Genomic DNA, 18,126 nt, shown 5'->3' with positions numbered 1-18,126 from the left:
TCCTAAAACCTCAATGGCACCTTAGTTTAGGGGTTCCTAATAATATGGAATCCATGAATTGTTTTCCTGAAAAAAAATGATAAATATTTTGATATAATTGTTTTCTTTGTAATTTTTATATGATATATTTTATACATTTCAACACATTATTCTGAGAATAATTCCACTGATTCTTCTAAGGACTCCAAGACACATAAGTAGGATAAGAATCCTTGATCTGGTTGATATACAGGTAATGTTTAAATAGAATTATAATCTATGTCAAAGTGAGCAAGAAGGATATATCTTCAATGCACAGAAAGAATTTCATGTTGTGATGTTTTCATTGTTTTCCAGAGAAGTAAACTTTGACTTTTTATCCATTAGGTATGAAAGTAGGTTGGTTTTTTAAAAATAAGTCTGGCTTTATCCCACAAGGATGTTATACCTTCTTAGTTTGTAACAAGTCTGAATAATCTTTTGTGTAAACCCTACCCAGGCAACAATTCATTATTGCTATATCATGTGACATAAGTAACAAAGATAATTTTGTAGAAATTCAGAAAATTTTGGTAGTTCCAGTGCTCTGCTAGAAAAATTTGAATTTTTCTCTTGAAGGTTACATTAAAATATTTGAAATTTCTATGTACATGTCTGGTAGGAGGTGATGGGAGTAATATAACTAGCAAAAAGCTAGAAGAGACCTATCATGTAGCCAAATTCCCTCATTTTATAGATAAGAATATATGCAACATGATCAATCTGACTTAACATATTACACGTTGAGAGCTTCTTTGGGACACATTCAAAATTCATTCCATAATGAAGTATAGAATTGAATTCATGGTTATTTTTTTTAAGATCAAGGACTATATTAGGGGTGGTATATCTTTATAAATGAATTTGGATTCTTGTTGTCTAGAGAGTAAGAGACAATATCATCCTGGAATTCAAGTTGTTTTTTTTTTAATCTTTTCTGAGTTCTCTATCAATTTTTTTCAGTAGAAAGTTCTCATTACATATAATGGCCAAGAAAAGAGGAAATAGTGTGAAGACAAATCTTATTTAAGTCCCTGGAAGGTCCATAGTCCTTGGTAAATAAACAGCAATAAGTTAAAAATAAACAGATTTGGGACCATTATCCTTGACAAGGTTCCTCATGCAATTTATTAACCTCATGTACTGGTAGATACATATGTCTTAGTGGTAGTGTAGGGTTTGGCATCAGAAAGATTGTCTCAAAACTTTAGTAAAGTGATTCTGGGCAAGTATGATCTTGTGATTACGAAGGTCACATATAAAATGCATAATAAAATTTCAGGCTGGATTTAAAGGTAGAAGATAAATAGATTTAAAACTAGAAGAGGAATAAGACATAGCTTAGTTATTTTTTTCAGACTAGAAAACAGATCTCAAAAGGTTATGTGACTTGAGTAGACAATAAGTGATAGCACTAGAATATAAATCTTGGGCTTTTGACTTTAAATTCAGCCTTGGAAAACATGCAGTGATAATAATTTTATTTATTTATTTTTTTACCTTTTTTGCAAGGCAATGGGGTTAAGTGACTTGCCCAAGGTCACACAGCTAGGTGATTATTTAGTATCTGAGATCAGATTTGAACTCAGGTCCTCCTGACTCCAGAGCCAGTATCTGTTATAGGACAGTGCCAGGTAAAGAAAACTCCTACAAATGCAGGTTGGCACCTTCTCTGCAATTTACAATATTAGAATTTTCTAGTGTTCTGAGAAGTCAAGTAATTTACTCAGGACCATTATATGTCAAAAGGAGATTTGGATCTAGGTCTTCTGAGCTCTTCAAGGCCAGTTATCTATATATTATGTTTCTTAAAAATAAAAGCAAAAATTTAAAAATTCATGAAATCAAAAATTTTGTGAGTCACTCTGATTGTTGCCATCCTAATTAGTCCCCCCAGAACCTCTGAATGCACCTAAGGTGGTGGAGGCCGGTCACAACTTTGTTATCATCAATATTAGTTCTGAACCTTATTTCGGAGATGGGCCAATCAAGTCCAAGAAACTCCTATACAAGTCCAGTAAACAATTCGAAACCTGGAAGCATCTGCAAGGTAAGGGTCTGATATCAAAAAGTCAAAGTGAGATTTTTGTGTTTAATGTGGTTAGAAATCATGCTCCTTTCTTCTTCTTCTCTCCTCCCCCCTCCAGTTCCACTGCCAATTCTTCATAGGTGAGTGAAATAAAATCATAGTAGCTGCTGTTGAATTAGATACTTATAAGATAGCATGCCCTGTCAGATACAAACCCTAGAGTTGTGGTAAACTGTACTATAGGGGAATAAAGGAAGGGATTAAGCATTTATACAGAACCTATGATAAGCCAGGTATATGCTAAACACTTTGAAAATATATTCTCACATCAATTCTGGGAGATAGGTATTATAATTATTCCCATTTTTACAGGTAAGGAAACTGTGATAAAAGGTTTAGTGATTTGCTCTGAGTCTCACAGCTAGAAAAGATCAAACTTGAACTCAGGACTTTCTAACTCCAGGTCCAACATTCTATCCATAGTGTCTCCAGTTATTTTGGATACTATATAAAGCTGAACTATAGAGCTGAATTTTCTTATTTTGCAACCAAAATTTATTTCCAAATGCCCAGTTTATTTTATCTATCTTTCTTCACTACCTATTCATTCATTCATCTATATATAGAGCTATGATTTCTTTGATTTAGGCAACCCCCCAAAAAGAAAATTCCTTCACCAAAACATGTAACTATATACTCCATACTTAAAGAATATTAGAGAGCTACCTGGTGACTTGCCAAGGAATAACAGATGTTTAGAAGAATGTTTACTTGAGGATGAGGAGAACAAGAACAAACAAACATATTTCTGAATTGTAGAAGGAAAATATACATGTGAACCAGGTAAGGCCTAAGATATTATGAAATTATACTCTACACAGGAAAAACAAAGTACTGAAACAATTACAATGGTGGAAGAAGATTTCTTAGCCCAATAATCCAGATGGCTAAATTTAACATATTCACCAGACTTTTCCTCAACTCTACTTTTCCTCTGTAGACCCAACCAATCAAATGCTCAAAATTTCATTAGAAAGTAGCTACTACCCGATGGAATCCAACACTGATTCCCTAACATTCACTCCATTCATACTTCCAGGAAATGGTCAGCCTTAATGAGGTCTTTAAAAAAAATCAAATAAAGTTATTGTCATTTGGGATTAATAGAAACTAAGAAGCACATAGCTAAATAAAAGATAAGGAAAATATGTTTTTGAGTTCTTTGGATGAATCCATTTCATTCTATGTGAAATGTACTTGTGAACCTTACAAACCAATTATCAATCTGAAGTTTAAAACATACCTAAAAAGCCTTTACTGATTTTTCACTAGTTTGGTTCTAATTCTGCTATTATACCTATTTTCTAAGATCAGCCATCTAAAACTGCAAGGGACTTTAAAAACCCCCTGGCCTAGTTCCTTCATTTTATCTTTGAGGGAAACTAAATATCAAGTAAGTAATTTACAGAAGGACAGATAGATAGCAAGTGACCCAGAAAAGAATCAAACTAAGGTCTTCAGACTAAGGCCAACTCTCTTTCAACTGCATTTAATATCAGTAAAAAATTTTTATTGCTTCAAATAGGTACTTTCTCTCCTCCCCATACATGCCCATTCCAACCCCTACTAGACCTAATCAAATAAGGTCTTATCAGATAGAGAGATATGCAACTATAGAACAGATCTTTGCAAACTTTAGGAACTACATAATACTAGCTATTATTTACAAACATATCTGATAGTATTGAAATACAAGGAGTTCTAAAGCTTTGCCAATTAGGCAATTCCAACCACACAAGATTAATACTTTTTCAGTTAACTACTTTTTCGCTTATATTAGAGATCATAACAATCTATCCCTAGAGTTTAAGTTTTTGCACTTATCTATTTTTAAGCTAACAATTTCTTGATCTTAAGAAAATAGTTACAGTTTCCTGGGCTTTCCTTTTCTTTACTCAGTAAATGAAGAAATTGTTACAGTGAATGCTTTGGAGCCACGGACGGAATATGAGCTCTGTGTTCAGTTAAGCCGCAGAGGAGAGGGTGGTGAAGGACACCCAGGACCTGTCAAACGTTTTATTACAGCATCTATTGGTAAGTAATAGGGGGAAAAACAGTCTCCATATGGGGGAGTTCAACAATTGATAAGATATCCAAGTAAAAGAAGTTATGAGAAGAATATAAAGTGCTAATTATTTAATTATTTGTTTTTTGGTTTGACTTTTTTTTTTATGTAACAGCTTCATAGCTTGATTGTTGGGAGACTAGGTATTTTGTACTTAATGGATCATAGAGTTAGAACTGGAAAGGATGTTAGGAGTTATCAACTCCAACCACTTTATTTTACAGTTGATATGGAGAATGAAAAGAGGTTCAGTGGTGACTTGTCCAAAGCCACCCCAATAATAGTGTAGGAGACAAGATTTGAACTCAGGTTTTCTTGATTCCTGAGTCTGATATTTGAATTCAACTCCCAACCTGCCAAACCACTACAGATCTCCTGCATATCCTATCCATCTACATTATATCAATGCATTTCTGTATCACCTAGAATTTTCTATAAAATAGAAAACAAATAGAATTCCTGTGGGCCATGTATATTAATAGACCACATATTAATATTATCTATATTCTATTTTTCTTGTTATTTTCTTAATTACATCTTCCTGATTTACCACTGGACCCAGAAGACTCCAGAGGAGAAAGTGAGGCTTGATGACTTTGCACAGACCTTTTTCACTTAAATCCAATTCACTTGTAAATCATGTCATTATCTTTCTGATGTTATGGTCTTCTTTGAGAATGAAGGACAAAGAACAACAACATATTTTTCAATTATATTTTTAATCTGGTGCTAGTAACAATGGTCCCTTGTTCAATACCTCTGACCTAAACTGTTTCTTTTGGGGGTTAGGTTTATGCCTCACAGGAACCATAATGGAACAAAGGAAATCCAATGACAACCACAACAGCAACAACCCCAAAGATCCATTCATTCTTGTTGAGATTCCTACTTGTTACTGTCAATGTAATGCATAAACCATCTGGTGGCCTGTACAAAATGCTTTCCTTGGTTTAACTTTATCTGGTCCCTCTTGTAATCATGCCTTTTTGTTTTATTGGCTCTTTGAGATAGATCAGAAGGATCTTTCAAGTCCAACAGTAAAAACTGATGTCTCCTCTGAAACTGATGCCTATATATTGTGATTTTTGGTTCAATTAAAAAAAAACTTGATTAAATGCCAACAATGTTAAAAGGCATTGTGCTTTAATAGCCTGTGTTTGAATCCTACCTGATACTCCCTGATTGACCCTGAAGAAAGTCACTGAATTTCTCTAATTATCATTTTTCTCATCTATAAAATGAAGATAACAATAGCACCTACACACAGAATTATTATGAGGATCAAATAAAACAATAGGGTTAATGAGGTGGCACAATGGATAGAACACCTGGAATCAGGAGGGCCTAAGTTCAAATCCGACTTCAGACACTTAATAATTACTTGGTTGACTATGTGATCTTGGGCAAGTCACTTAACCCCAATGCTTTGCAAAAACAAAACAAATTGATAATAATAAAAGGGATCATTAGGAATAAGATACACTAGTGATGGTTAGCCATAAGATTGAAAATTAAAAATGTTCAACTTTCAGAGAAGACATTATTTCAACATATGATCACCTAGCCAGTTAATTTTTTATAGGTTTCTTGTAATGCTTCAATGCAGTTTTCTGAAATAAAGTATTATTGACCAGTGATTTATCTATACTGAATTATTTTTTAACCAGAGTTACTCATAAGTGACCTTTTTCTAGTTGCCTTTTTTAGTTTTGTAAACTTTCATCCTGCTAAAAAGCAAATGTTTATGGCAAGAAGCAAAGAAAATGATCGATATATCAAGCTTCAAAATATACTGCATTTTACCTGGAATGACCCTCCCTCCCTCCCCTCAATCAGGAGTCTGGAAGACACATTTATTATTATAATTGATAATCCTTTCCTACTCCCAAATTCTGATTCTCCTACAGTATACCCCAATTCCCAACTCCAACTTAAAAACAGAGAAAATAAGGTAGTGGGAGATGAATGAATTCAGGGATAAAGGCAGGAACAATACTGATTTTTTTTCAATAGAAGTGTTCTTAAATTGATATTAGTGAACTTGTTTCTTAAAATATTTTGACAATTGTATTTCTATGCAATTAGTTTCCTTATATACTATATTTTATTGAGAGAGAGAGAGAGAGAGAGAGAGAGAGTGTGTGTGTGTGTGTGTGTGTGTGTGTGTGTGTGTGTGTATGTGTGTGTATTTCCATTTAAAACTACTATTCTGAGAAGTCATCCCTAGGTTTCACCAAATTGCCAAAAGGGTCCATGACATAAAATGGTTGAGAACAGTTTGGTGCCCAATAACTCTGGCTTTCCTTCATAGTTACTTTATTCTCCAACATTAACCAACATTAAAACTAAGAAAGAGACAAGGTGACTACTTTTTTAAAACCTTATTTTATTGATTATTTAATTTTTACATCTTTTATTTCCAATTATTCCCTTCTTCTATTCAAGTGAGGCATCCCTTATTAAAAAAAAATAAAAACTTTAAAGAGAGAGGAGAAAAAAGTAATATAGTAAAACCAGTCCATATATCTATTGTGTCTGACTGTGCATTCAATAATCCACAATCATATTATTTAATTTCTGCAGAGAGGAAAAGGAGATTAGACAAATAATTTTCAACTTGTTAGCATCTCTGAAAAACTGGTTGGCATTCAAATGGAATTCCAAAGTGATTCAGCAGAGATGTTGAAAGAAGAAGAAATGTGCTTTATTAGCATTGGTATTTTCCAAAAGTACAAAATGCATAAGAAATAGTGATCCTATTCTCTATACTAAGAAACTAAAATATGACTCACATGGAAAGTAGTTATGAAAGAGGTATAAATTTGACAAACTCATTCCACACTATCCTCTTTATTTAAATTCAAATTAGAATTATTTGGAATTCTTTTTGAATATATCAAAATAATATCAAGATGGATAGAAGAAAGGCAGTTTTAAAGTTTTTAAATTTTGTTAATATTTAGGTTGATTTTTGTTTTGCTTTTTAAAACTACACATGTGCCATTTATAATTGTACATGTATATAGGGAAGAGAGAGAGTCTTTTCTGAACACTTTGTAGAAAGAGGGAAAGAAATATTACGTAATCCACTAAACCTTACTTTTCCCTAAACTACCTAAATAATTACAATAATCCTTCACTCTGTGATGTCTGTGCATAGTTAGTCTGTTCAATTTATTAGATAAAACTTCATAGTTTAATGAAAGAAGGTCATATCACTCATCTGGACAGCTGAATTATAAGAAAAAGAACCAATACAAATGTTGTCATAATCTAAACTATACTGAAGTATTTTTTCCATATCACACTAGATCTCATATCAGTTAGGATCAATTAGTTTCATCCAGTTTTATATGATCAATTAAGGATAAGACTTTCTCCAACCAAGATTCATCAATACAGGGGCAGTGCAGTATAGTGAATAGGATCTTAGCTAGAGTTGGTAAAATAATTATTTTACATACCCAGGTGTGAATGGCCAGATCACCTTTCTGGGTCTTAGTCTTCCTATATATAAAATGAGGGAGTTGCACTCTCTGACTCCAATTATCTCTTCCAATTCTGAATCTATGATCTAATTATCAAGATATTTCCCTAAATATTAATATGCCACATTGATCTTTACATAAAGGTTCATCTCCCAGTTACCTATTTACAGTCATATAGTAGAGAAACAAGATATGGGGAAAACATTGCTTATCTTTGTATCATTTTAGTGTTTAATGCCTTAACCTTAAAATGAGGGAGGGATGGTCATTGCTTATTGAGGATGAATTATAGCCTTATTTTTCTTTACTGATCAAATGGAATTAGCTTTTTTTTCTTGATTGTTGCAGCAAGTAGCTTTCAAAGTAGAAGTTTACCCACCTTGCATGACTTGAAAGGCTCCAAACTGGGGACACTAGAGCCTCAATTTATTAGGACAACAAAATTCTAGGGATAGAGTTTTATAAATCTTAAACTGTTGTTTCAGAATTCATTCACAAACCATGGAATGTGAGGTTCTTAGGCAGAAGGTGTTGTTCCAATTTTGTTTCTGACATTCAGCCTGAATTACTGATGCAGATATTTTGTTACTAGTATGAACTAACTCCAAAATTTCTTTACTTAGAAAGGCCTTAGTAGCCTCTTTGTGCTTACTTCCACAATAAAGGAAAGGAAATCTCTCTTTCTTGTTTCAAGGCCTTCCTCCACCAAGAGGTTTAAGTCTCCTACCAAGAAGTCAGACCACTCTGAATTTAACATGGCAACCAATATTTCCAACTTCAGAAGATGACTTCTATGTTGAGGTGGAAGGGAAATCCAATCAGGGCAAAAGTGAACCACAGAACATTAAAGTACCAGGAAACCAGACCTCGGTGATTCTTTACCACTTACAGCCCAGGGAAGAGTACCTAGTGAGAGCCCGAGTGAATACCAAGTCCTCAGGAGAATGGAGTCAATATCTTGTTGCCTGGACTCTTAGTGACAGTGAGTAGCTAAATTTATCTCAGTTTTCACTGTACCTTGTTTTCCTTCTACTGTTATTTGAGAATATCTATATGCTACCTCAGAAGTTGATTCAGAAATGATGGCTGATAATTATGCTAAGGTAGATAAAGTTTGAGGGGTGGAGTGGGGTAGTGTATTAGTGAGATTTTGTAGCTTGAATTTCATAAATTGGCCTGCTGAGGGTAAAGAAAATCTTCAAAAAAACTTCACTAATTTTGAATCTGAACCCGAAATCTGGATAATTAAGCTTGGATCCTAATTGGACCATTTTCTGATTGTATAACCTTGGGTAAATCCCTTTCAGAACCTGCTTCCTTGCTTTATAATGGGGACAAAAATATTTGTTCTACTTCCCTCAAAAGAATGTTTATGAGATCAACAACTGCAATATGCTTCTATATCAGGGCATAAATTTACTGTCATGTATGGCTAAATGAATGTGTAAACTTTCCCCTGTGGAATTCACTCTTACTTTTGTTTCCCTCTGGGTCACTCAAGTAGAAAAAAAGTTCCCTATGACAAAAGAATTATTACAATCTAAAACATTCTCTGTTAGTATTTGTGTCTAATTAATCCATGCATCTTAAGTCAATCAATCAATTTAATCCTCAATCAGTAAGTCTTGCTTTTGTTTGTAAGACAATGGAGTTAAGTGACTTGCCCAAGGTCACACAGCTAGGTAATTTTTAAGTGTCTGAGATCACATTTGACTCCAGGGGCAATGCTTTATCCATTGCACCACCTAGCTTTCCTTATCAGTAAGTCTTAAAGAAATTACCTTATCTTCAGCAAGGTACCAATAAGCATGTACCAACAGATGTTCTCAAATCCTCTCCATAATATTGTCACAGGATACATCCACATCCTTCACAGTAAGTTCACAATCAAAGTTCCAAACATATCCTCATCATCATATAACCTAACCAGAATTATCACAGAATACCTATTATCAACCATTGGCATTAAAATGTGGCTCCCAAGACTGAAAACAATATTCAAGATTTTGTCTGATCAGGGCAGAAGTTAGTGGGACTATTACCAGCTTTGTTTTGAACACCATACTTATCTTAATGTATTTTAAGATTATATTAACTTAAGATTGTATTGACTAAATCACAACATTGAATCATATTTATTTTTCAGTATAGCTGAAGTCCCAGATCAATTACAGAACAGCAGTTTTGCCATATCTCTTCCACCTGATACTTGCTGAATTGAATGCTGAGTTCCAAGTCTCAGACTTTACTGATTGTTGCCTAACATCTTACTGGTTGATCTTCTTCACAAATTTTCATTATCTGCATATCTGATAGACATGACATCTGTGACTTCATCCTGGTCATTGATGAAAATAATTTACAATGATCCTTTTGTTGACAATGATCAATACTTTACTTGTTTACATCTAACTTTTCAATCAGGCCTGCATTCCTAATTGTATTGCCATTCATCTACATTTCTTCTTAGGAACACATTATTAGCAATTATTTGTAATATATTCATGTACTTAAAAGCAATACAATCATGGATTTGAAAAAAAAAAGTAACCTATACTCAGAATTACTTTTTCATATAGGAATTTATTATATTTAGCTACTGTGTGTTGGTGAGCTTCTATTGCCCTACTTAGGTTTTTCCTGTCTATAAAGGGAATGTTTTAACCTCAGTACCTCAGATCTGTCCCTTTGAAATCCAAGTATTACTTTGAGCCTGTGATAGGGATGTTTTTCTTATCTGCATCCAGCACTTAAACTATTAGTACCTACTATCATCTTTGACTAGTGACTCAGTGTAAAATAGTCTATAGCATCCACATCCTCAATCTGGTTCTAGACAGTCACCTAGCTATATAATATAAAACGGATGCAATGTTTTTATCTTATTTTTATCACATGTTCATATGAAATTGAACCTACTTAGAATTTTGAAATATGGTTTACCCAAATGTAAATTACTATGGCTAGCAATTATTTAGCACTTTAAGGTTTGCAAAATGCTTTACAAATATGATTTCATTTGATCCTCACAATAACCCTGGGAGGCAGGTAGTATTATTATCCTCATTCTGCAGATGAGAAAACAAGCAAATAGAAGTTAAGCAACTTGCCCAGGATGGATTCAGTTAAAATCTGAATCTAGATTTTAAGACAGGTCTGCCTTGGCCATAAATATCCACTGCCCCACCATTCTGCTTAGTCACTAATATTAAGAAATCCTTGGGTGCTTGAGATAACCACATTGGTTATGTATTTAGTGTAGAAAAGAGTGAGAGAAGATATAATAGCTGTCTTTAAATTTGTCAGGATCCAAAAAGGTCTTGACATGCTAGAGCATTGGGCAAAATCTACTAAGATGAAATTCAATTGCGATAGATGGAAAGTTTGACATGAATACAAAAAAATCAACTTCAGAAATACAAGATGAAGTAGGAATAATTATCAGTTGTTCTAAGGTTTTAGTGGATTGAAACATCAATATAAATTAGGAGTGTGATGTGGCAACCAAAAATACTGTTGTTTTAGGTTAACATTACTAGAGGCATACTATCCAGGAAACAGGAAGGTGGTAACCTCATTGTACCCTGTATTATTCAGTCTTCATTTAGAGGACTAGATCTATCATTTAGGAAAGACATTGGTAACTGAAGAATCAAAAGGAGAGTAGCCAAAGGTGGTAAAATGCCTGGGGTCTATGTCACTAGGGAATCAGTTGAAGGAACTTGGCAAGTTTAATTTGGAAAGGAGAAAACTTGGGGAACATGATAATTTTCTTCAAATCTGTGAAGGACTATCATGTGGAAGAAGGCCCAGGAGCAATGACAGGAAGCTTCAAAGATAAATTTTGACTTGATGTCAAGAGAAAATTTCTAACAATTAATGTCATTCAAAAGTGGAAATGATGTGTTCCTTTTCCTTAGAGGTAGAGAATGTATGACCACTTGTCAGGTATGTTATAGTGAATATTCTTTTAATGAATCCCTTAATAGACTAGACAACTGCTTCCATTTCTTCAATCCAAGGATTCTGTGAATGAAGGATTGTCATATGAAAGAGAGGAAGACTTATATTTGTCCCCAGAGTGCAGACCTAGGAACAATAGATGGAGGCTGAAAAAAAGAATATTCAGACTTGTAGTAAAGACAAGCTTCCTAACTTTTAGATCTAACTTAAATTGACTGCCTTAGAATCATAGGAGGTGTGCTAGATATACTGACCCACTCAATAGGTGTCTGTTGAGATACCTACTTATATAAAAAGGTCTTGTTCATAAATGCACTAAATAACTAAGAAGAGGTTCACTGGTGAGAGTAAGAATAAAACTCCTTGACTTTAGAGGCATACTTTCCTGGTTTTCTTCCTATCATAATATCCTTCACTGGTTCCTCATTTACTTATAATCCCTAATTCATGTGATCTACAAAAGCTCACCTCGTCTTCTGTCTATGCTCTCTCCCTTGGTTACTTCATTTTTATCTGTGACTCTATTCAAATGATTCCCAGCAGCCTACACAGAACATCTTGATTTGAACCTCAGACTCAGTATGTCTGTAAACAATCTCATTTTCCTTTCTACCACATTTCTTTCCACATTAGCCTTTCTGTTGTGAGGGCTTGTTGAGCCTTTGGTATTCACCTGGCACTCAACTCTCAACTGTGCTTACAAGAAGCTGCATCATACAAGCAGCCACAGCCTGGTAGATCATCATCTCAATAACCAGACTGAGGTTAACCAATAGACTTCAAACCCATTTTTGAGTTAGGGGGAATGTCTACCCCTAAGCATATGAAGATTTACATTGAATGGGCAGATAAGAACAATTTGTTCTGATGACTATGAAGGCAACTGAAGCAGTTGTTGTAGAACACTTAGAACTTGATCAGACATGAAAGATGCCAAGTTTATCCACTACATCCTAAGTCATTTGACAGTCTTACTAATGTTTCTTTTGTCACTGGACTATAATAACCCTGGGAAAGAAAGGCTGATGATTTTGTGCTTCTCTGTCTCACTTAAATCCTATTTACACAAGACATCACTCCATTATGCCATTGGTCCTCTTTGAAAAAGGACAAACAACAACGACAAAAATGGTGTGTCACATTTCCTAAGTACTTAGTTGTCTTCAAATATTTGAAGGATTGTCAGGGAGAAGTATCATTAGATATGTCTATTTTACTTTGGAGGGGAAAACCAGTAGCAATGGATAGAATTTGAAAATGGACAAATTTAGGTGTGTTGTTAAAAAAAAATTCTAACAATTAGAATTTGTGGTCCGAAAGTATAATAGAGATCAAGTCTTTAAGCAGAGGCTGGATACCAACTTATCTGGTATTTATAGTGGGATATACTCTGTTGGGGTATGCGTTAGACTAGATGGCTGCTGATGTGTTTTATAATTTTAAATCTGTCTTACTCTGACTTGCTTTTTCTTTTGACGCTGAAAGTACTACTTGATAAGAGTATCATCTTAATGAGATTGCAGTCTTGTGTTCTATTCCAATCTGGGCCAGTTAACTTTACTTCATTCAAGGACCATAGGCTTCTCCCCAATCCTTGCTCTGCTTTTCATTAATGCATCCATTTTTATCACACAGGAAGCTTGAGTGCTATGAAAGTCCTCAAGTGCTTCTTCTGTCTCATATTATACTCCTTACTACCTCTACCTCTACCCTCCCCATATCCAGGGGCCTTTGTTGACATGATATGCTTTTTCCCTTTCTGTCTGTGGCCAGAACCCTTCTCTTCTGTCTTTAGACTCCAAGCTGAAACTCTCTATCCCTAGCACCTCTCACCAGCCAGCCTGTGTATTCTCATTGACACATGGGATTGGAAGCCTGCCACTGAATCCCCTCCCCCCATTGCCTGCCCCACTTCCATACCACTCCTTTCTAGGTATTAAGTAATCTAAAGGGCATAGGCTGAACTCCAGGGGCATGGGCTATATTCTTTAGGGGATGAGCCACCTCTTTCCTTACCCAGCATTATCTAACTAGAGTGGCCTGGCCTGCCCTAACTCCTCCAGGAGTAAAGTGTCCTTAGCAGCAGCCTCAGGATATTCCAAGTCCTTACCTCATCCCCTCCCCCACACATCTTTTTGCTCCAGGCACTAGAATTTTTAGTGACAGTTCCAAACCTATGAATGATTTGACTAAAATCTATCTCACTTCAAGAAAAGAAATGAAAGCATGTGCCATACCAGTGCCTGGCAAATTATAGCCATCTAAATATTAATTCAGTTGAATTGAATATGAAGGACAGAATATTATTATTGTATTATCAATATTTATCAAAGAGAATCAGCACTATGGAGATTTTTTCTAAAATAATATGTTGTTTTTGGTGTCACAAGATGTTGGCTCAGTTGATTAGCAACCCCAGATGGACTCCCCCTCCTAAGACTGCCACTCTCATAAACTTCACTATGTTCACTTTCTCTTTCTTCTCTCCTCCCTTTGTCATGCTTTATATCATGTTCTGCTTTATAATTATACTTTGTTTCCATGATTTCTTCATGAATAATTTTATATATATATATATATATATATATATATAAACAGATAAGATGCCCCCTATTTTGCCAAGTAAGTAAACTGAGGCCCCAAGGGTTAGAGTATTTCCCTAACAACATACAAGTAAATGGCAGAGATGTAGTCTGAACTTAAGTTTTTCTAATGATAGATTCAATGTTCTTTCCAGTACTGTACACTGAACCTGATAATGGTATTCATAATCTTCAAGTAGGAGGCCTATTTAAAAGAATTAATTGACTTCATCAGCATCACATTAATTCAGGGGTCTTAGTTTACATTTGATTTTCATAGAGGCAAAGATGAAACTGAATTATATTAATAACTAAAAATAGCTGACTTTTATATAGCATTTTAAATTTTATGAAGCACTACAAAAATATCCCATTTTATCTTCACAACAACTCTGGAAGATTGGTACTATTATTATCCTTATTTTTACAGATGAGGAAGCTAAAGCAAACAGACATTAAATGACTTGCCCAGAACCACAATTAATGTCTAAAACCACATTTGAACTCAGATCTTCCTGACTCCAGAACCAGAACTCTGTCTACTGTGTCACCTAGCTGTCATTTGTAATTAAGATTTACAAAGAGATTTGTACATTTGATCTTACTTCAATCCTGTGATGTAAACTATACTTATTATCACATTCACTTTGCAGATAAAATTAGATTTTTTAATTCTATCACTAATCAATTCCATCACTAATTAAATTCCATCACTCTTTGATGCAAATCTTCTTTGGTGTTTTTAAGCAGTATTTCGGATAGAAGATATCACAGAGAATTTTTCAATTGACTGTGGGATGCATTCAGTCTATATGATGCAGACTGGTCAGTATGCACCCACCTTTATATTGTTATGTTGTTGCTTTGCTGTTCTGTATTTGCTTTTGTGCTTCCTGACTTTACCTATCACATAAATGACACATATTCACTCACTTTCTAAGGAGCAATGAGGCAACTTTTTATATTTAAGAACCTTGGCCCCAGAGACCTCATGGTCCCTGAACTTGGACTGTATTTTTTTTATTCTAGCTGTGATCCTCAAATAATTATTTTATTTTAATGTGGCCCTAAGATAACCTAAGGTTGGTCAGCCCTGACAAAACTAATAAGTGTCTGAGTTAGGATTTGAACTTAGGTCCTCCTGCCTTCAGGACTGAACTGCCTGCCACTATATGCCACTGCAATTTCACATTCACAGAATACACAGCTAACTCCAGACAGAGATCTGGTAAATGCCTTGTCACCCTCAGAAGAAGCAATGTGAGATTATATAGAAAAAATAACTGAAGTCTCATGCCCTTCTGATACAGAATCAACCATGCTTCATTTCCTCTAAAAGGAAAATTCTTTGCTTTTTCCTTTTTTTTCTTGCCATGTTCATTATTTCCCTCTCTATGGACTCCTTCCTACTTGCCTAAAACACTCCAGTCTTCTCTAGCTCTAAAGAAACAACAGCAAAACTTTCAAATTTTTCTTTAGCTACCATCCTTTCTGACCACCAAATGCATGAACAGAATAAATATGTGCTTGCCAACTTTACTTCTTCACTATCTTCTTCTAGCTAGACCTTTGTAAAGTAGCTTCCTCCATTACTACTCTATTGAAACTTCTCTTTCCAAGGTCAACAATGACCATCTACTCTCCCAAAATAATGATTTTTTCCTTATTTCTCATCCTCTTGGAGCTCTTTTCAACATTAGACTATATAATGTCATAATGGAAAGACCACTACAATTTATCTTATAACTCACTTAATTTATATGATGCTCAGTTTCCTCATCTATGAAACAAGGATAAGATATTTCTTTCCTACTTCAAAAAGGATAGTTAGGTGGCAGTGCTAGCTCTGGAGTCAGGAAGACCTGAATTACATTAACTATGTAATCCTTGATAAGTCATTTTACCCTTGGTTTCCTCATTTGTAAAAGGAATTTGAGAAGGAAAGAGTGAGCCACTTCAGTATCTTTGTAAAGAAACACCCATCCCTCCCAATGGGGTCATGAAGAGTCAGAAGTAGCTAAAAATAATTACACAACAATCACTTCAAAATGTTGCTTTGAAGATGAAATGGAATGATTAACATGAGAACAATTTTAAAGCTACAAAACTCTAGAGTCCCATTTTGGTATTATTAATTGTACTAATACTATAATAATGAGATATCTTGATAGAGTGAATAGAGAATAGGCCTCAGAGTCAGGAAGGTCCTGGTTTCAAGTCCCATCCCTAATGATGATGATTTTTGTTCTTCATTCTTGAAGAAGAAGGGAGATAATGCCATGACAAACGCATGAATTGGATTTGAGTGAGGGAGTGCTGTGCTAAGTCACCAGCCTCATTTTCTCCTCCAGAGCCATCTGGATCCAGTGGCCAGATATGAATCTGGACAACTAAAGATGACCCAGATACAAGGAAATCAGTTTTAAGTAACTTTCCCAGGGTCACACTGTTAGTATGTGGCAAGTGTCTGAGGCAAGATTCGAATTCCTGTCCTGAGTCTAAGGCCAGTGCTCTATCCGCTCACTGCTGTACTTTCCATTTCTGATACCCATACTGGATCTGTTACACTAAATAAGTAATTGAATATCTTAGTGTCTCCAATGAACTTTGTAAGGTTATATTTCTAGACATTTGTCTATCTATGTCATAATAGTAAAGAAGGTGGGAAAAACCAACTTTATAAACCCTCCTTATACCAGTGTTTTCCAAAGTGGAGGTCTTGGTCCCCAGTAGAGGGGGCATGCATGAACTCCAAGGGGTTGTATCATCAATCAAAAAACATCTTATCAGACAGGTATACAAGCTCCCACCATCCCCACTTCTGAGGGGGCAGTGACACCTCAGGAGAATTGTAAATGAACCCTGACCTGTACACTCAGAGCTTTTGTATTTTCTACTGAGAAAATTCCCACCAGTTCTCCATCATTATAACTCAAGAAACATTACTATTAGGAGTATATGATCAAGAAAATTTGAAGACTATTTCTCTATTCAATGAAATTAAAAGTTCAGTTCTTCCTCTTCCTTTGTTTTCATCCTCCTCCTCCTCCTCCTTTTCCCTCTTCCTCTTCCTCTTCCTTTTCCTCCTCTTCCCATTGCTACTGCTATAACTACTATTAATAAAAATCTTTTTCTTGAAATTGTTTTCCTTTTTTGCTCCACAGCTAATTTGATTTTTTCCCTCCAACTTCTCTGTCCATTCTTTTTATTGTTGGTTCCATTTCTTTTCTGTCCTCTACTTATAGAAAATTTTAAAAGATTTTTTGATCCTCTTTTCTTTCTACCCTCTTCCTTGACAATCTCAGCCACTGTCATGATTTCAAGAGTAGTATCTCTTTATAAGATTCTGAAACCCACAATTTCAGCACTAATCTCCTTAGATTATGTGTCAGTTCCACATTTCTTTTGACTATGGACATTTCTACCAATGTGGCCTTGCAAAAGCCACTTAAATTTCTTTCACCCTCAGTGTCATCCATGCAATGAGGGACTTGAACTGGATCAGGAGTTAACAGACTATGGCCCACAATTCTGGTTGACTGATTATGTTTTTATACAGTTTGCTCTGAAAAAACTCAACAACAACAAAAACATTTTTGGCTCCAAGTCATAGTTTGATGACTCTTGGACTAGATAATTTCCATGCAGCCTTCTGTTTCTCATGATCTTACTGATGATCCTACTGATGCTAACAATGTTTCATTGTCAATTAAAACTCAATATATACAAAACCAACTTCATTATCTCATACCCCCAAACAGATTTAAATTTAGAAACATTTATAATTTCTACCCTGCTTCCTGTACAAAGCATTTGAACTAATATTAATCACCAAAAAGGTGTTTAAAATACTGAAAATCTAGAGTCTGATTTCTAAGGTTCTTGCTTTATTTGCTCCTCTCTTCTCTACATAGCATCTAT

At 34.9% G+C, this 18,126-nt stretch overlaps 1 protein-coding gene across 2 annotated transcripts in view; it reads left to right on the top strand.

Annotated features, from left to right (window-relative positions):
- TEK (TEK receptor tyrosine kinase) overlaps positions 1-18,126 on the top strand; it is a 136,152-nt gene that overhangs the window by 71,379 nt on the left and 46,647 nt on the right. Inside the window, exons 10-12 of one of the 2 annotated variants that reach the window (XM_074206165.1) lie at positions 1,907-2,068; positions 4,007-4,141; positions 8,355-8,642. In XM_074206165.1, coding sequence (XP_074062266.1) covers positions 1,907-2,068; positions 4,007-4,141; positions 8,355-8,642 — 585 coding nt within the window. The remainder of the gene's footprint in view (positions 1-1,906; positions 2,069-4,006; positions 4,142-8,354; positions 8,643-18,126) is intronic. The other variant, XM_074206166.1, reaches the window with a different exon arrangement.

Source organism: Macrotis lagotis, chromosome X, assembly GCF_037893015.1.
Source record: "Macrotis lagotis isolate mMagLag1 chromosome X, bilby.v1.9.chrom.fasta, whole genome shotgun sequence".
NCBI classification, from domain to species: domain Eukaryota; kingdom Metazoa; phylum Chordata; class Mammalia; order Peramelemorphia; family Peramelidae; genus Macrotis; species Macrotis lagotis.
This window is presented reverse-complemented; position numbering and strand designations above follow the sequence as displayed.